The 20,544-nt window shown below is 40.7% G+C and overlaps 1 protein-coding gene across 1 annotated transcript in view; it reads left to right on the plus strand.

The window, feature by feature from the left end:
- The window catches only part of si:dkey-247m21.3 (5-hydroxytryptamine receptor 4), a 68,324-nt gene that overhangs the window by 19,887 nt on the left and 27,893 nt on the right, over positions 1-20,544 (plus strand). Inside the window, exons 2-6 of the mRNA XM_031298195.2 lie at positions 969-1,050; positions 1,253-1,417; positions 8,046-8,246; positions 8,802-8,955; positions 11,704-12,365. Of these exons, the coding sequence (XP_031154055.1) occupies positions 1,028-1,050; positions 1,253-1,417; positions 8,046-8,246; positions 8,802-8,955; positions 11,704-12,365 (1,205 nt within the window). The 5' untranslated portion in view covers positions 969-1,027. The remainder of the gene's footprint in view (positions 1-968; positions 1,051-1,252; positions 1,418-8,045; positions 8,247-8,801; positions 8,956-11,703; positions 12,366-20,544) is intronic.

Genomic DNA, 20,544 nt, shown 5'->3' on the forward strand with positions numbered 1-20,544 from the left:
AATGTGCGGCGTCCAGTGATGTCCTTGGACTTAATGACAGCTGTAATTAGCTATGCCAAAACATAAGAAGCTGTTTACCGATCTGAATCAGAATGCAATGACAGTTAAAGGAAAGTCAAACAGGGTCCTGCTGGATAATGACCCAGAGTCAATGCTTTAACCTCCCTCATTTAATTGTCCTCTCGTTACCTAAGGCTGTTTTTGATGAATCAATATGTTTACTTTATTAACCAGGTTAAATAAGGGCAGCAGGGTAAGCACTAGGGGTGTGCAAAAAAATTGATTTATATTTAAAACGCGATTCAAGCTCTACAGATTCAAAATCGATTCATAGAATTCCAAAAATCGATTCTTTTTTTTTTTTTTTTTTTTTTTTGTATGTCTACTGCAATCACAGGGGAAAAGTAACTACATTTACATACTGTGAATCATTTTTTTTTTTAAATCGAGAATTGTTTTTAAATCGAAAATCGATTTTGAATCGAATCTTGAGCTTAAAAATCTATATTGAATCGAATCATGACATTTTCTGAATCGTGCACCCCTAGTAAGCACTGTCCTTCAACAGGGAGAACCGAGAGCTGCTGAATCCCTCCCAGCCCTAGAGGTGCTGTTCAGGAGCTGATATCTTTGCTCTTCCTTGACAGGGGAGTGAGAAAAGAGAGTTCCCTCGTGGTACTCGCTAAAGCATGGTATAACTGTTTTATTGCAAGACAAACTAACTCTGCTGATGGAATCTGGCAGAGATAGCTGATATGTCTTCTAAATATCAAATGCTTTTAAGCTGTGATCCAGTTATTTATATGAGGTACAGATCACATTTTTGACAAGAAATCCAGCCTGTGTGTCATGCAAGCTGGCTATTTTCAGAAAAATGCAGACTTACTACAAGAGCCAGGACAATTTCAATGTGTGTGTGTGTGTGTGTGTGTGTGTGTGTGTGTGTGTGTGTGTGTCTCTCTCAACAGGGCCAGAGCATGGGGTGATGAGGACTATCCTCTGCTAACCTCAATGCAGATGACCAGTGATGGCCACAGCATCACCTCGACAGTAAGTCATAAAAAAACATACAAAAAATAAATAAAATATTATCCAGTTTACAAATTACAAATAAACCAATTTTTTTTAGCTTTGCTTTTTAAAACCTGGTCATTTCAGTATTATTGCCTTAATCAAACAATCATCCCTGACATGTCATTCCCCTCTCATTCCTCAAAATGATTGCTTTGTCTGTTTTTGTATTTTTTTGCAGTTTGTTGGATGACCTATTAAACACAGTACAACAGGAACAGCAGCAGGAATTGCCGATCTCGCTGGAGGCGATTGTTCTCACCATCTTTCTCTCCATTATTATCATAATGACAGTGTTTGGCAACCTGCTAGTCATGGTGGCACTCTGCAAGGACAGACATCTACGGTGAGCCTGTCGTCATTTTTTTGAATGCTGGAAGCAGCAAACGTGGTTAAATCTGGCTTGAAAGTCCGAGTGAAACAAGAAGGGTCTATCTGCAGCCAGCAGATTTCATAGAAAACACATTCATCTTCAGGGTATTACCCTGTAACATAAATAATAATAAAGGTGACTACATACTCACTGTCATAGAATACCTACCTAATGCAAATTTCATGTCTTTTAATTTACCTGTAAGGTAAAAAATAATTGATCTAAAAAGTTGTGGTTGTAGGTCTACTTTGAAAAAACTGTTGACGTTAAAGTCAGATGGGGACAAAAACAAACTAAATTGTAATGTTATTTTTAGTATTGTATTGACCACAGGCAACAGCGCTGGGCCAACCCACGATTAACTATCTATTAACTAGCACCTTGATATAACTCCCAAACTCATCAAATTAAAACAAACCTCACGAAAACTTGAATGTAAATGGCGTTCCACCAATCTGGAAGAATCTCGTTTAGATTGGCAAGACAGTCTGAAAACCTATAGGAAGGCCCTCAGAAATGCCAGATCAGACTATTACTCAACATTAATAGAAGAAAATAAGAACAACCCAAGGTTTCTTTTCAGCACTGTAGCCAGGCTGACAGAGAGTCACAGCTCTATTGAGCCATCTATTCCTATAGCTCTGAGTAGTAACAACTTCATGAGCTTCTTTAATGATAACATTATAACAATTAGAGATAAAATTTCATCACCTCTTACCCTCAACTTCTAACGATTCACATTTAAACGCAGGACCGCTTGAAAGAACGACAAGATTTGACATAGACTGCTTTTATCCTATAGACCTTCAACAATTAATGCTAAAGGTCTCTTCAGCTAAGCCATCTACCTGTCTCTTAGACCCCATCCCAACAAGGCTACTTAAAGAAGCGTTACCCGTGGTTAATACTTCATTACCAGATATGATCAATATGTCTTTATTAACAGGTTATGTACCACAGTCATTTAAAGTAACTGTGATAAAACCTCTTCTGAAAAAAACCACCCTCGATCCTGAGGTCTTAGCCAACTATAGACTTATATCTAATCTCTCCTTTCTCTCCAAGATCCTTGAGAAGGTAGTTGCTAATCAGTTATGTGACTTTCTACATAGCAATAGTTTGAGGACTTTCAGTCAGGATATAGAAGATAAGATAGATAGATAAGTTTATTTGATATAGCACCTTTTACAGACAAAGTCACAAAGTTCTTTACATGATAAACATTTGTAAAAATACAGTACAATCCAACAGAAAATAAACAAGGGAAAAAAGAAAATAATTATTGAATGAACAATGAAAATCATTTCAACAATTAAAACCTAAAACCCAAAGTTTACAAACAAGAGTCAAAAGCGAATTTAAACAAATGTGTCTTCAGCTGTTTTTTAAAAGCTTCAACAGAGACTACAGAATGTAAGACAGTAGGAAGGGCGTTCCACAGGTTTGGAGCCACTGCTTCAAAGGAACGGTCACCTTTAGTTTTTAAACGAGCGCGTGGGACCACCAGTAATCCTTGGTTAGAAGACCTGAGGGACCTATTAGTAGTGTACGGATGGAGCAGGTCCGAGATATAAACAGGTGTCAGACCATGAAAAGCTTTATAAGCCAGAACAAGAACTTTAAATTGGATCCTGAACTTGATCAGAAGCCAATGTAATGAGTATAAAATTGGAGTAATGTGCGACATCCTGCTGGAGCCTAGCAGCAGAGTTCTGGACTAGTTGTAGACGGTCCTGGGACGACTTGCTTAGACAGGTGAAAATGGAGTTGCAGTAGTCAAGCCGGGATGATATAAATCCATGAATGATCATCTCAAGCTCAGAATGCGAAACAACAGCTCTAAGTTCGGTAATGTTTCTTAATTGAAAGAAACATGTGCGGGTCAGTGATTTGATATGATGATCAAAATACATTTATTATCAAATATAACACCAAGATTTCTCAGTTTGGACTGTACCGCTGAAGAAAGGGACCCCAAGAGCTGAGTAACCTTGGAAGCTGTAGTGTCCGGAGCAACAATAAGGACTTCGGTCTTATCTTCATTGAGCTGTAGGAATTTGTTTGACAGCCAATCATTGATGGAAGTCAAATATTTGAGCAGTTCCAACACTTTGTCAGTCTCATCTAGGTTAAATGAGACATATAGCTGGATGTCATCTGCATATAAGTGGTAGCGGATATTTCCAAATTGGCTAATTATATGTCCTAGGGGAGCATATACAATGCAAATAAAATTGGACCTAACACAGAACCCTGAGGCACCCCACAGGAAAGGGCAGCAGTTTCTGAACAATAGGGACCAAGTGACACAGAAAAACATCTATCTGAAAGATAAGAGGTGAACCAATCCAGGGCGCTCCCTGAGATACCAACCCAGTGCTTAAGTCTATCAAGCAAGATGTTATGATCCACTGTATCAAAAGCTGCGCTAAGGTCCAGCAGCACCAAAACCGAGTATTCACCCATGTCAGAGGACATTAATAAATCACTGGACACTCTAAGAAGAGCGGTTTCGGTTAAGTGTTTCTGACGGAAGCCAGATTGAAATTTGTCTAAAATGTTGTGTGTATTCAAGACAGCAGTGAGCTGTTTAGCAACAACTTTTTCAAAACTTTTGGAAATAAAAGGCATCTTGGAAATGGGCCTATAATTTGCGGGAATGGATGTATCCAGGTTGGTTTTATTTAGTAGTGGCTGAACAACTGCATGTTTAAAATACGAAGGGACACAACCAGATTGCAGAGAGCTGTTGAGTATAGAGAGAACCCCAGTACTCACAGACCCAAGAACATTTTCAAAAAAGGAAGTTGGTATAATATCTACTGGGCTCGAGGAAGATTTCATACTGCTAACCAGATCAGTGAGTTCTTGTAGCGAAATCGGAGCAAAACAGTTCAAGATTGGAGGCCGGATCGAGTGAACCGAATAGGGAGTAGAAGAGGGGATAATGCCACTTCTGACATCACTAATTTTATTTACAAAGAAATAGAGAAAGTCACTGCAGTCCTTATTTGAAAACACCGGCACTTCAGGAGGAGCAGAATTGACAATATTGTTGATGGTTTCAAAAAGGACTTTAGGGTTACATTTACTGGAAGAAATGAGGTTAGCAAAGTAAGATGGCCTCGCCTCCTTAACCATGTTGTTGTATTCAGTCAACAGGTATTTGTAATACAGCCGGTGAACATGAAGCTTGGAGGATTTCCACTGTTGTTCCGCCCTCCGACATGTACGCCGGAAACAGCGAATGGCGTCATTTAGCCATGGGGATGAGTTGACGGAGGAAACACCTTGCATTTTACTTGGAGCCACTTTATCCAAAATTGATAACCAATATGTGTTGAATGAGTGGACCAGACAATTAATATCAGCATGAGAAGGCAGTACTGCGCTTTGGTCAAAAGCTGCAGAAAACTTCTCAGCTGAGAAGCGATTTAAAATGCAATAACATCTTACATGTTTACTGGGCAGTAAATCTAAAGGAAAAGACAGGTTGAACAAAACGCAGTCATGGTCAGTAATATGCAGCTCCTCAGAGCAAATAGAGTCACGATTAAGACCAAGAGTAAAAACAAGGTCCAAAGTATGACCAGACACATGTTGGATAAAATTAAAAGACTCTGTTAAAAAGACGTGATATTAAGAGAATCAGCAGCAAAAGTGCAAGACATGTCATCGATGTGGATATTAAAATCTCCGACCATAACCACTTTATCCAACCTAATAATAGATGATAAAAAAATCACTTAATTCAGACAAAAAAGAAGTGTTTGAACCAGGAGGTCGGTAGGTTAAAATACAATAAAAACGGATTACAACTACCAACTTTGGTCACCTGCAGTTCAAATGAGGAAAAAACCCCAATGGGTACTGTCCGACTTTGAAAGCAGTTCTTATACACAACCGGGAGCCCTTCACCCCGACCTGAGGATTACTGGTGAAACAACAGTCTGGTGGACAAAGTTCAATTAGCGGGCCGTATTCCAAGTTTCTTTGCCAAGTCTCCGTCAGGAACAAGAAATCAAGGCATTTATCAATAAATAAATCATTCAGGATAAAAGACTTGTTAGTGATGGAACGAGTGTGATCAGTGCCATCCTGAGAGGCGCAGACCCACTGCTAGGCACAGCAGAGGCCCGGGCCAGGGGACGCAGACACGTGGAAACTGATCCCCCTGAACGTTTCCCCGGGGGGAACGGCCTAACTGTTAAAATAGTCTGTATAGGAGAATAGAGCAGAGCATGTGTAATTACCAATGCCAGGCTGTAGGGGGGTTAACACTATTAACATTGTCCTGAGAGAAAGAGATGGTAGTGAAAGAAGACTCTGCGGAGGAGGTGTGTGGTGTAAACAGTCAATCACATGGGGCGGACTGTACTGCGTGCTGTATGTTAGCTGCTAGCATTGAGCTACCCAGCTTGTTTGGAATGCATCATAGCACAGAGACGGCACTGGTGAAAACAACCTTCTAACTGCTTCAGACAATACTTGTACTTGTACAGTACTTGTCTTACTAGATCTTAGTGCTGCATTTGACACTATTGACCATACCATCCTGTTACAGAGACAGGAACATTTAGTTGGCATTAAAGGAATAGCACTAAGCTGGATTAAGTCCTATTTATCTGATCAATCTCAATTTGTTAATGTTAATGTTGAATCCTCCAGGCAAGCTAAAGTTAGCTATGGCGTTCCACAAGGCTCAGTGCTTGGACCAATTATATTCACCTTATATATGCTTCCTCTAGGCAATATTACACTGTTATGCGGATGACACCCAGTTATACCTATCAATCAAGCCAGACGAAACCAGTCAGTTAGCTAAACTTCAAGCATGCATGCATTAAAGGTATAAAAGCATGGATGACCTACAATTTTCTGATGTTAAACTCCGACAAAACCAAAGTTATTGTGCTGGGCCCTAAACACCTCCGAACCTCATTATCTAAAGATATAGCTACTCTGGATGGCATTGCCCTGGCCTCCAGCACTACTGTCAGAAATCTAGGAGTTATTTTTGATCAGGATATATCCTTTAACGTCCATTTAAAACAAACCTCAAGAACAGCCTTTTTTCACCTTCGTTAACATTGCCAAAATTAGGCACATCCTGTCTCAAAATGATGCTTAAAAACTAGTCCATGCATTTGTTACTTCCAGGCTGGACTATTGTAATTCCTTACTATCAGGTTGCTCAAATAAGTCCCTTAAGACTCTCCAGCTGATCCAGAATGCTGCAGCGCGTGTTCTGACAAGAACTAACAAAAGAGATCATATTTCTCCTGTATTAGCTCCTCTGCATTGGCTTCCTGTAAAATCCAGGATTGAATTTAAAATCCTTCTCCTGACCTAAATGGTCAAGCACCATCATATCTTGAAGAGCTCATAGTACCTTATTGTCCCACTAGAGCACTGCGCTCTCAGAATGCAGAGTTACTTGTGGTTCCTAGAGTCTCTAAAAGTAGAATGGGAGCCAGAGCATTCAGCTATCAGGCTCCTCTCCTGTGGAACCAGCTCCCAGTCTGGGTATGGGAGGCAGACACTGTCACCACATATAAGAGTAAACTTAAACTCTCCTCTTTGATAAAGCTTATAGTTAGGGAGTAAGGAGTTGCAGCGTTCGCCTAGACCGGCCGCGGAGGGTGTATAGCTATAGACATGGCACCCCTTCTCTTCTCTGCTTCTCTTCATAGTCGTCAGATTTATCTACCAACCCTTATAGAACTGGCTCAGGTTTGCCTTGCACCAGCTCTTAATTATGCTGTTATAGTTTTAGACTACCGGGGGACTTCCTTTGACACACTGAGCTCCTCTCTCCTCTCTCTTTCCATCTGTGTGCATCCATGTCCCAGAAATGCTTGTTACTAACTTAGCTCTTGGGAGCTTATTCCCTGGAGTCCTTATGTTTTTTTTTCGGCCAGCAGTTTTCCTTGGATTAGGATGGCACCTAAATCATGGTTGCGGCTGTCGCCGTGGTCCTGCCCCACGCACTGCTATGCCCTGCTACACCATGCTACGCTTTGCAGTGCCCTGCTACGCCCTGCTACGCCCTGCTACGTCCTGCAGTGCCCTGCTATGCCCTGCTACATCCTGCTATGCCCTGCAGTGCCCTGTTACACCCTGTAATGCCCTGCAGTGCCCTGCTATGCCATGAACTACTACAACTACTATTTCTAGTCATAGTTCCATTATCTTTATTGTGACTATTATTGCCACTGTTCATCACACCCCCAACCGGCACCGTCTACCAAGAGCCTGGGTCTGTCCGAGGTTTCTCCCTAAAAGGGAGTTTTTCCTCGCCACTGTCACACTAAATGCTTGCTCTGGAATTACTGGGGAATTACTGGAATTGTTGGGTCTTTGTAAATTATAGAGTGTGGTCTAGACCTACTCTATCTGTACAGGCAACATGCCAGTCGCTTCATATTTCTATAGAGTCACACAGCAAAATTGAGCGGCAGCACCTTTAAAGGTTTGATATGCAAGCTCATGTGAGACATGATGGTACGGTGCAGCATACAGTACGCTGTGAACTTTTACTGATGACTTTTGTGGATAATGTTGTGATGCTGCTGGCTTGTTTCTTGTTGTCTCCTCTCAGAAGGAAGAAAACAAACTACTTCATTGTGTCACTGGCGTTTGCTGACCTGCTGGTTGCGTTGTTGGTGATGCCCTTCGCTGCAATCGAGCTGACCACCGGCCAGTGGAGATACGGCGAGATCTTCTGCCTGGTCCGAACGTCTCTGGACGTCCTGTTGACTACAGCGTCCATTCTGCACCTCTGTTGCATTGCGCTGGACAGGTTTGTGTGAGAGAGAGATGATGGGGGGGGGGTTGATTGTCAGACTTTGCTGTCCTGAGTTGGAGGGGGGGGCAGTCACATTTCGGCAGGCTCCATGAACCCATGCCAAAAAAGGACTGCACCCCCTAACTCAGGATTGCAAAGGCTGACAAAGACAAACTTTTCAGGACTTTTAGTAGACCTCATACCATGCAAGTATAGCAAATTGGGTGATTGTCAGACTTTGCTGTCCTGAGTTACGGGGGGGCAGTCATATTTCGGCAGGCTCCATGAACCCATGCCAAAAGAGGACTGCACCCCCTAACTCAGGATTGCAAAGGCTGACAAAGACAAACTTTTCAGGACTTTTAGTAGACCTCATACCATGCAAGTATAGCAAATTGGGTGATTGTCAGACTTTGTTGTTCTGAGTTGGGGGGGGGGCAGTCACATTTTGGCAGGCTCCATGAACCCTCTCAAAGCTTAATTTCGCTTTGAGAAATTACTTTTCTTTCCAGTATACTTTGACAAATGACTTTACTTTCCAGTATACAGTATGTGTGTGTATTACTCCAGGTATTACGCTATCTGCTGCCAGCCGCTGGTCTACAGACACAAGATGACCCCAGTCAGAGTGGCAGTGATGCTCAGCGGCTGTTGGCTCATCCCCACATTCATCTCCTTCCTACCAATCATGCAAAGCTGGAACGCCATTGGCATCGAGGACATTGTGAGTCCTCAGTAGCTGAGATCAGAAATCAATGAGCTAAAAAAAAACAACTGCTGGCTACATAATTATGATTCCAGAAAATGTACTGTATTTTTTAACAAAGTATCACTTAAGAGTTTATATACCTCCCTTAGTTAGTTTTAGTTTATTTTGAACATGTCAAAAAAAATATATAATGAAATGTACAGTTCAGCACAATCTTCCAAAATTATTTTAAGTGATTCAAATAAGATATTCCCATGTTCAAAAAGGAGTAGGAAGAAGTTCAAAGAAACATTTTTGGTCCTACCCCCTTTTTCTATTTTTATACTTTAGTTAAATACAAAACAATTTGATGCTTCACTTATTTATACGTTTACATACACATACATGTACCATATAGCTACCTACCTACACGCACATATGCACATGCATACACATACACACACATGCATACATACATGCATGCATACACACATACATTTACACATTTTTTTCTTTTCCATCTATCTACTTCGTTTCCTTCTATCTACATCAAAACCGAATAATAACCCATCCAAACTAGACATAGTATATAAGGCCAGGAACCATATAGTCAGTACACAATACTATCACCACGAGTCATTTTCGTATCCATTCAGTATATTCATTTTAAATAGTCTCTTAAAATTGCTCATTGTAAATGATTTCATCTCTTCACTGCAGCTGTTCCATAAATTAACTCCTTCAGTTGTGAGGCAGTGATATTTAGCATTTGTTCTCACTAATTAATACAAAAGTTCCTCTTAAGTGATGTTTGCTCTCTCTCATTTGAAACAACCCTTTGATACTGTTCGATAGCTGTTGATTATTTACTTTGTACATGATTTGTGTCGTTTTAAAGTCCCTAAAACACCTAAAGAGAGAGATGTTCTTTCTGTGAGGGCAAATGCAGCATAAACCTTTTCAACCTACTGCTCTCTGTTTCTAATAACGTTTCCAATCCCTTGAACAATGACACAGTAATGCAGCGATCACAAAATAATTCCAGTCTCTGTGGAGCCTCTCTTGCTGCGAGCAAAGACAGCACTTCAACAAGCATTTCCTGCCGGTTTGAATAGGTTTTGGCGTGAGGTTATTTCAGAGCTGCCTTGAAATGACCTGCAGGACTCCCAGAGGCAGACAAGGATAGATGAATTTATTCAGCCAGAGTTAATGAAATACACGGCTCTTTATTACTTACTATGTACTGTACATGTGGGCCAAGTTTCAGTGGTTTGTTTTACATGTTGTGCATATGTTTGTTTTGTCTTTGGTCACTTGTATCTCTCTGAAAAAAATCCATTGTGTTCTTGTTCTGCCCAAAAAAGGAATTGTTTGAAATTGAGAACAATAACTGATTTAATAATTGGTACAGTATGTCTGCTTTGGTGTGAACTGTCTGCTTCATCTTCACCAAAGAAAGAATCAGGCTCAGCTCTCCTGGTGATAATCCTTCAATTTACTACTATACAGTATTTAGCATATTACTATTACCAAAGCCCGTCTACGGAAAGCCGTTCCACTCCCTATTCAGCCCCATTGTACCTACTTTGGTTGCAGTTCCACCAGAGTTCCACTGGGGGTGATCGCGGTCCAGTGCAAAATGAATGGGACACTATGGAGCTAGATGGCTAAATTTGTCTCTTTCGCCTGATTGTCGTTGATAAATCTCAGATTTGTATGTCAGTTTTTGCAAGTTCAACATGGATTATAGGTCGAAAGTTGAATGAACGAGTACTTATGCCCTTTCGATTTGTTACAGGTTGAGTCGTTGTTGCCCATAACACGCTAGCATTCTGCTAATGAATGCTAATTGGTCAGTGAAGGACTGATTACGATCGGAGATCCCGCTTGACGGCATCCAAAGTGGAACCAGAATGTCAGAGTGAATATTTCAGCGTGGTCTTTAAAACATTAGCAAACCTCTTTCTAGCACGTGTATTGACAGGGAGAGCCTAACCTGACAGCTGTGTTGTCGATGCCTCGAGAGAAAAAAGGAAGTGGCTCAGAGCTTGCTGTAAAGCAGTATCTCTGGCCGTATATGTGTATGACATCATTGACATTTTAAAAGGCTTTTTAGAACAAAAAAGCCACTTTAAAAAAATCTAACACCCAGCAGTGTGTATTTTCTTAGCCTCCCCTTTCGAATGCAACATTCAAATTACTAGACAAAAAATTATATCCTGAGAAAAGTGGATTTTGAGGGGTATAGCTCCATAGAGTCCCATTCATTCTGCACTGGCCTGTGAGCGCCCCCTATATGGATCAAGAGTGGAACTGCAACCAGTTCAGAAGCCGGAAGTAACGAGAGAGTGGAACTTCTTCCCATATTAGAAATTCTTTGCTATTACTACTTTCTTTAGCCTAGCTTAGCAGCTAGCCTCCCCAAAGTTCAAAAACACTCCTAACAATACCTCTAACAACTAACCAATTAACATGTATTTTGTTTGTTTCATACATACACAAACAAACAGAAAAATAATTTTGAACTTTTAGAGCTGGGCTAGCCGTTTCCCCTTACCTCCAGTCGTTATGCTAAGCTAGGTTAATCGCCTCTTGCCTCGCACAGGGATGACTGACTCTGCAACAGAAAACATATTTCATTAACTTCAGGTTGTGAATAATATTGATGAAATTCAGTTGCATTTAAGTTGCATAGAAAATGTTTGTAAAAATGTCTGAACTTGGTGTATTTTTCATGAGTTTTGAAGATGATTTGTTATTTTTGTATCCATGTCTCCTTTCCAGATTGAGGAGAGGCGAGCCTTGGCAGGAGGCTCCAACGACACAAGCTGTGTGTTTCTGGTCAACCGGCCGTACGCCCTGATCTGCTCTGCGGTGGCGTTCTACGTCCCGTTGGCCCTCATGGTCCTGGCCTACCAGCGGATCTACGTCACCGCCATGACCCACGTGCGGCAGATCGAGACACTACAGCGGGCCGGCTCCGCTCCTGTCACCGGGGTGGCTCCGTTGATCACCCTGAGGCCCTCCACTTCCTCAGATCCATCGGAGACCTGCCGCCTTAGGACAACAACGGGCTCCTCCTTAGAGCACGCTCCCATAGCGAATAGCCGCATGCGTGTTGAGACTAAGGCGGCAAAGACGCTGGCGATTATAATGGGTTGTTTCTGCCTATGCTGGGCGCCGTTCTTCATCACTAACGTGGTGGACCCCTTCATCCATTACTCAGTGCCCTGGCAGCTGTGGACAGCCTGGCTGTGGCTCGGGTACATTAATTCAGGGTTGAATCCCTTCCTGTACGCCTTTCTGAACCGGGCGTTTCGAAGGGCGTTTCTGTTGATCCTCTGCTGTGGGGATGAGCGGTACGCACGGCAGGGGAGCTGCTCCTATGGACACACCCACAGAGTGTGCTCGGCTGCGTCCGTCAACGGGACGTCTATGGGACTAAGGTAAACATGCGTTAAAGGCACATTTGCACCAGTTTTTGTGAATATTTGAGAGTGCGTATGTGTGTGTTGTCCTGCTGTCCTCTGTGTTAAAAGCCCGCCAAAGAAGAAAACGAGGCCTGTCCTCAGGCAGGAAACCAGGTTAATTTGCCTTTTCTTACAAAGAAGAGACAGATGTGCATCAACTGTGGACTGAGTGCCAGTGGGCTGTTGGATAGAATGCGTTGTTTGTATGTCTTTGATGCACTTCACTGTAAAATTGATTATTGTTATTTGTTCCACGACTTGATATTAACATTTTGTTTAGTCGCAGCAAATTCAAAAGTTAGGCCAGTCTGCCCAAAGCTGCTGCAACATTGTACCATTTGTCTGTTGAAGTGCAAAAGTCTTATGAAGGTAACAAGGACACCACGTTTATCAGTACAAGGTGACATACTGTATACGTTACTGATTGGTTGCATATATTAGGTTAGATTTTAAATTTTAAATAATTTTATTTAGTTTCAGTCATCCCTACATTTTTATAGACATTCTATAGATCATAGATTGGTGGTACATTAAAACCAGCAGTGAGTTGCTTGGTGCAACATCATCTTATTTGAATTAAGTTATAATTTCTCATTTAGGCCATGTGTACACACTCTAATGTGTAAATAATAGATGTGAACATGCTCTAGAAATAAATGTGCATGGTCAAAGCAGCTGTGGTGTTCTGCAGATGGAACATTTGACTGGAAAAAAAACAAAACTGCCCCAGAGTTAAATAGTCAAATCAGTCAATTTTGGACCATAATGTGTACTCATATGTAGATATGGGGTCTGCTGATGACCTGTGTGTTATGCTTTTCTTTCCATCATGTCCCATCGGAAAATATGATTAAAGCTGCCCTTTCAAGATAAAAAATTCAGGCTTTCGTTAAGCAGATTTTGGCACACATGTAGTACAGTATGTTTTGTGTATATAGATGTACATAGTGCGTGAACTTCCTTTAACTTATAAGCATGTACAGTAATGGTGGATGGAGAAATAAGCCAGTACAGACAGTAATAACAGCATGTAGTATGTAGGAGCAACAAACAACATTACGATCAGAAGGACTGAGGACTGAGAGATGGTCAGATTGTATGGAGTTGTCTTGTTTCTATAATTTTAATCACATCTTGTTGAGTATTTTCATGTGATGATAAATACTGAAATATACATTTAGGTTGTAGTATGCATTTTTCCGAAATAAATGCCAGTCCAGATGTTTTAGCCACGTGTGGGTCTAGTGATAACAATGTCATTGTGTTGGTCCACCACTTTAGTCAAGACTGAAACATCTCAACAACTACTGAATGGACTGCCATGACATTTGAATTATGAATAACTTGGGTGGTCCCCTGACTCTTGTCTTGGTCTTCTAGTGCCATCATCAGGCCAAAATGGTTATGGTTTTTGGACTTTGGTTTATCACTTAAAAAAATGTTGACATGCCCATAACCCTTACAGCTGCTGTAGGTCTACTCTGTGCTAATTAGCAGATGTTAGCATGCTAACACATTAAGCTAACACAGTGAACATGGTAAGCATTATCTGGTAAACGTTAGCAGGTTAGCACTGATGTTAGCACTTAGCCCAAAGCACCACTAGGACTAAGTACAGCCTCACAAAGACACTAGCATATATCTTAGTCTGGTTTCTTGAATAGTAATGTTATTGTCTAAATAGTTTACATTGTTTTAAATAGTTATTTTACAACAGAAATGCTGTAACTGAACATAAGAATACACATTAACAGGACTTTATATAACTATAATTATCTCTTGTGTTATTTTGACACTATAAGGATCTCAGGTACTATAAGTCTTACCCATGACTTTATTGCCTTTGTATTTATTGCCTTTGTAAAGCCCTTAGTAAAAAACTGACACATAGGCTAACCTTATAAAATGCTTGTCGGCTTGAAAGTAAACCTCATGTTGCTGTAAAAGATATGAGTCATCTTAAGTCGTTTGTCTGTGTAGCGGTAGTGTTCTTAGAGTTATTGGAGGTGTTGATGGACTTCACTGAGGATGGATTGCATTTTTCCAAATTTCTTCTTCTTCTTTTTTTTTTAAATGGATTGGAATCTTTAATTGAATGATGAGTTATGATATCACAATATAGTCCAACAGTTCTTCTTACTTTATTTTACAGCAGGGTTTCTGTTGACGTTAATGGTGGTGATTTAGTTGACGTCTGTGTTTGTGCTCTCCTTCGAGTGGGAATGATGGAGGAGGCGACCTGCTCGTGTCTGTACTGTTTAACTTTAACACAAGTACTTCACTGCTGGAGAGAAACAAAGGCAATCGTATACGCACTAACATGCACACACGCGCACGCGCACACACACACACACCAGTGTTTCCCACAGAATTAGAGTCTAATGCGGTTGCACTTTCATTTTTAGAATTTGGGAGTGTTTTTCAATGACAATCTTGTGATTTTTTTTTTTGTCCCTCTTTTCTCAGTGTCCCTTTCATTTACAGTTTCAAATTTAATTTTTGTCACTGTTGAGGGGTTTGAGAGGTAGGGGCAAGGAGACCATGATTTACATGTAATCTGGAGAAAACGTTAAGGAGGGGCTGAGCGAATTAATGCACTGTGTACAGCTCTACCGTTAAATAAGATTTTACCCATTTTAAATATAAAAAAAAATTCTAAATCAATATGTGGCGGTCAATGTTGATATTGTGGCGAGCTGCACAAATAAATCAATGTATTGGGAACACTGCACAAACACAACTGACAAATGAACAATACAAAATATGTACAAGCGAGTGAGACCTGATATTGTCTAAAATTGTACTTGTGTAAACACATGGTACTCCACATATTGTATGTGTAAAAACACACACATACAGTTCATGCGTGTGTCTGTAGAAAGGAGGCATGCTGACCTTATGCCTCTGCTCCAGTCGTAGTGTTTTTTGTTGTAATGTGCATAGTGTGTGTGTGTGTGTGTGTGTGTGTGTGTGTGTGTGTGTCTCTGCATTTTTTTGGCTTTCTGTCTTTGTGTGTAGGAAATAGAAAGGCAAACAGTGTTAACTCCAATCTGATGTCCTCTCTTAAAATCTGTCTCAGACAGAAAACAGACTCAGACAATCTGATTACAGCCGACAGGATACTGGAAACTGAAATTACTGGAGGAATCCTGACAAGTTATTCTGTCTGTGAGCTCTAGGGCGTAGTCTTTGAGCGGAAGGTGTACAGTATGGGTCTGTGTTTCTCTGTAGTGTAGTTTTTAGAATCCAAATTCATCTGTCTTTTATTTATTGCTGTATTTGTGTGCTTGTGGGCACAAAAATCAGTCACTTTGTAAGACTGGGACCTGATAAAAGACAAATTTGTTCTGTAAAGACTACACTTTTTCAGCTTGTTGCACCTTATATAACAGTTATTTGTCCACTTCTCTCTGTGGTCAGCAACAGTCTTCCAGGTCCTACTAAAGCCTGGCTACGGATAAATAACTGTTGTTTCTTGGTCATTTTCAGCCAGTATTGCAGCAGAGGAGGAGCAACCAATTTTTTGTTTTGTTTAAAATAAATAATCAGCAGTCATGTTTTTGCTTACAAGTGAAGCTTTTGCAAGTTTCACATCTCTGTAAGTTGATTTGACTGAAAATAAACAGCTAATGCCTACAGGGAAGAAAATCAACACAAAACCTCAGAATACTATGGAACATAGTCGCAGTAATGGCGAGTATACACAATTTGAAATCAATAGGGAGAAACATGCAAAACCACCAGTATGGTCCTATTAGGCAGTGTTGGGCAAGTTACTTCCAAAATGTAATACATTATAGATTACTAGTTACTGTCATTTGAGAGTAATTAGTTATATTACAATATTGCTGTCTCTGAATTGTAATGTGTTACACTACTTTTGCATTACTTTTAAATTACTTTCACCAAAATAACAGCGGAAGATTGATTTGGCAGCTAGCTTGTGAATTTCACCACCGGATCAATAAAGTCTCCTCTTTATCCACTAATATTTTGTATAATTAATATGAATATGCAAAGTAACTGAAGCTATAAAAATAAACGTACAATAGGCAAGTAGGAGAAAATGAAAATACTCAATTAAAAGTACCTTACATTGTATTGAAGTACGGCATTGTTGTAAAATGTTTGTTTAAAGCACTTGAATAAGAAATTCATGTTGTTTAGTTTAAAACACTAAAGGAAATGGTCAATTATAGTGTGATTAAAACTCACTATTTACATTATTTGCAGTACTTGATTTACAGCTGATATGTGAAAAGGTACACACTAATTTAGTTTTACTGCAAACCGTCACAGGAAGTGCTTTTATTTTGAAGTAGTCTACACGGAAGTTGTCTGTTGTGTACTCTTGCTAGCTAGCTTACTGAGATAAACGTGAGACGCTAGATGCAAAACGTGTCCATCAAGCTTAAGTTGCTCACTTTCTTGTTTGTAAAACTGCAACATATTGAACAGTAAATGGTGACAGTAAAAGAAAAGCGTTTTTGGTCGTCATTCGAATACTGGAATATTCCACTACAAACATAGTTACTTTTCACGGCTGATAAAATGCAATGATATTACGTGTAGTAAGCCTCAACGTTAATTCCCGACATATTTATATCTGTTAGCAGCTCAGACACACTGCTGTCCGTGCTGACGTACCATCAGCTGTTGGGACACAGATGTTGTCCGTACCGTTTCTGATTGGCTCTGACCACTTCAACGCAGCGCTAACTCCTAAAAATAATGTCCATCTCGCAAATGTATCTGTCTCTGCAGTCATCTCAACCATCGAATACAGCAACAGGAAATACCTTTTTTTTTTTTCCTGTGAAGAAATGTGTCGCGGTGTTGGGGAATTCTTAAAAAAAACAATACACCACTAAATGTTGCGTTAAAATGCGTTGTAACTTGTGTTACTGAGATTGTAACGAGTATAATATTACCGAAATTTTATTAGTAATGCTTTATATTACTGCGTTATAGCAAAAAGGAATACATTACTGTAATTGCGTTACTTTTGTAACGCGTTACTCCCAACACTGCTATTAGGTGATATAAGTCCTTTAAATTAATGTTACTAGTGCAGTGCCCGTTGAAAATGTGCCTGTTTGCAACGGGCCGATTGCTTGGCCTGTGGTATTGTTGCTTGTAGAATGCATCAAAACCAAATTGTACCCCCAAATTACTTACAGAAGGACCCCAAACCACTTCATATGCAACTCCCCTGTATACCCTATTACTAACTTACTGATTTACCTGACAGAGAACGTTGCAGATTCAGAATGTAATCACAAAATATCACAATGACAATGTGGAGTAATCAGACATTATCAGTCATGGACTCATGGCAGTGCGCTACCCACCTGGCCCAGTATGAGAGCTAATCAGCACATATCTGCGTTAATCAACCACCAGAACCGGACTGTTTGTGTGTGTGCAGAGAGAAAGAGAGAAAAGAAGAAGAAAGAAGAATTGTGAGAAGAAGAAAAGAGAGACGGTATTGTCTTGTGTCGTATGATCGTTAACGAATTTAACATTTCAGCAGAGGTGTTAATTTCCATACAGGTTTAGTGGGTTGACAGTTAACGGTAAAGTAGGGGATTTGATTCGCGGGGGAATTTTGGCAACGGTAATGTTATTAGTTAGCAGTAGGCTAGACTTAATTAACCCAGGGTGAGTATGATGAAAAGTGCTGTGTCTGCCCGGTTCAGCTCTGAGATTTTCTCGCATTGCACAGCGCTGTGAAGGAATAATCTCTGAGATGACATTATTTTCTGCCTCTGGTTAGAAGTGGTGAATGTAGGCTGCAGCTCACAGCAACTTAATACTATATAGTGTCTGGCTTTTGTTTGATATTTAGTGTTGGCAAATGGCTTTTTGTTGAGTTTCCTCTTAGCAAAAAAATAGACAGAAAAGTGTAGTGCCTTTTTTTCGCCAACCTTATTCAACACAACGGTCGCGATGTTACTTTCAGCTATCCGCCCGTGCTCCAGGAAAGTGAAGATAAGTAAGTTTGGTATATCCAGCAATCATGTAGCTAACGTTGGAAGCAGGAAAAGAGTCAAAAACACGCCCCTAAACATGGACAACGATGTAACTCAAAAACAGTGTCTGGTAGTCTGCCTATAAGTGGCATCACGCTCTGTCTGCCACTGTCTGTAGCTGGTTGTGCTTTGCAGGTGTGGGATTGTGAAATGTCATTAAATTCGGGAATTGTTGTTTGTTTATTCAAAGTCAAAGACAGTCCAAAGTAGTGCTACTTTGCACATTTTTGTGGGTCTGAGGTGTATGTCACATTTTAGCTGCCAAAGCTCAGCTGCTTTCTTCGACCCTCTCTGTGTGAGAGGGGGAGTGGCCAGCGGCTAGAGTGGCAAAAGCCAATGTGTGCTTCTTTTACCAATATATATTTAATGATATCTTTTGCATTTCTAATCCACACAACGTCAAACTTGGCACTGCACTTACTCGTGCCCGTAGCAAGTTTGAAATCCATCTGACTAACAGTTCTAGAGATATGCGCATAACACACATTAATGTCGCACACCAGGCTGACTCTGCTGGCGACACATGCCATGAAGACTGACGGCACAGATTACAAAATGAAGAAAGTGAGCGTAAATAGTGAGGGGCTAAGAGAAGAGACAGGCTGGAGAAAACGACAGAAAGTGTCCAATGTTTGGAATCAGTTCAAACGTAATTAAAAAGAAAACTCTGTACAGTGTGTCTACTGCAAAATCGAACTAGCTTACCACAGTAATAGCACGACGTCAATGCTTCAGCATCTCAACAGAAAACATTGAGTCTAACTTAATCATCCATTCCACGAAGCATACCCGACAAAAGTAAATCACAGAGTCGTATGGATGATGAAACTACACCAAACACAAAAACTACCAAAAACAAAGACAAGAAAATACGTAGTGGTGACCACAATTTGATCTAAAGAGCCGACGTGTTGACTATCCCTTCGGAAAAACAGCTGATTGTTGCGCACCATTTTCTCTCACTCTCTCTCTTCACGGAGAAACAGCTGATCAACGATCTACTAGCATAAGTGTAACAGAGCTGTGTGCCATTGTAATCAAATATATACATGAAAATAGGTTGAGTATAACTAATATTTACCTATAGGCCTATATACAGATCAGTCTCAGGTTGAAACTTTAATGTAATATGGCACTTAAATGCACTTAATATTTGGTTTCTTAATAATAATAATAATACATTTTATTTAAAGGTGCCTTTCTCGGCACTCAAGGACACCGTACAGGGATACATAAGACACTTAAAAGCAGCAAAAAAATATAAATAAAAATAAAGAATAAAATAGAAACAACAGAAAGAGGCATAGCAATTGACATCAAGTGAAATAGGCAGTTTTAAACAGATGTGTTTTGAGTTGCAATTTGAAATGGGGGAATGAATCGATGTTTCTGAGTTGGGGTGGTAATGAATTCCTGAGACGGGGAGCAGAGCGACTGAATACTCTGCTCCCCATGGTGGTGAGACGGGCGGAGGGGACAGACAGGTGTATGGAGGAAGAGGATCTGAGGGAGCGGGAGGGAGTGGGAACCTGGAGGAGATCAGACAAATATGGGGGGGCGAGGTTGTGGATGGCCTTGAATGTAAACAGGAGGACTTTGATTTGGATACGGAACTGGAGCGAGAGCCGTTGGAGGACAGGAGTGATGTGGTGGATCGAGGGGGTTCGAGTTATGATGCAGGCAGCTGAATTCTGGACCAGTTGAAGTTTATGGAGGGATTTGTGAGGGAGGCCGAAGAGGAGAGAGTTACAGTAATCCAGACGGGAAGTGACGAGATTGTGGACAAGGATAGCGGCAGTGTGGGGGGTAAGGGAGGGGCGGAGGCGATTGATGTTTCGTAGGTGGAAGTAGGCAGACCAAGTAATATTGTTGATGTGGGGTTGAAAGGATAGTGTGCTGTCAAGGATGACACCCAGACTCTTAACCTTGGGGGAGGGTGAAACGGAGGAGTTATCACTAGTGAGAGAAAAACTGTCGGTTTTGGATAAAGTGGATTTGGTGCCAATGAGGAGAACCTCGGTTTTATTACTGTTTAATTTGAGGAAGTTTTGGGTGAACCAGGTTTTTATTTCAGAGATTCAATCAGTAAGGGAGGTGGGTGGAAGAGTGGACGAGGGTTTGGT

The sequence above is a fragment of the Sander lucioperca genome, chromosome 1 (genome assembly GCF_008315115.2).
Source record: "Sander lucioperca isolate FBNREF2018 chromosome 1, SLUC_FBN_1.2, whole genome shotgun sequence".
In the NCBI taxonomy this organism is placed as follows: Eukaryota; Metazoa; Chordata; class Actinopteri; order Perciformes; family Percidae; genus Sander; species Sander lucioperca.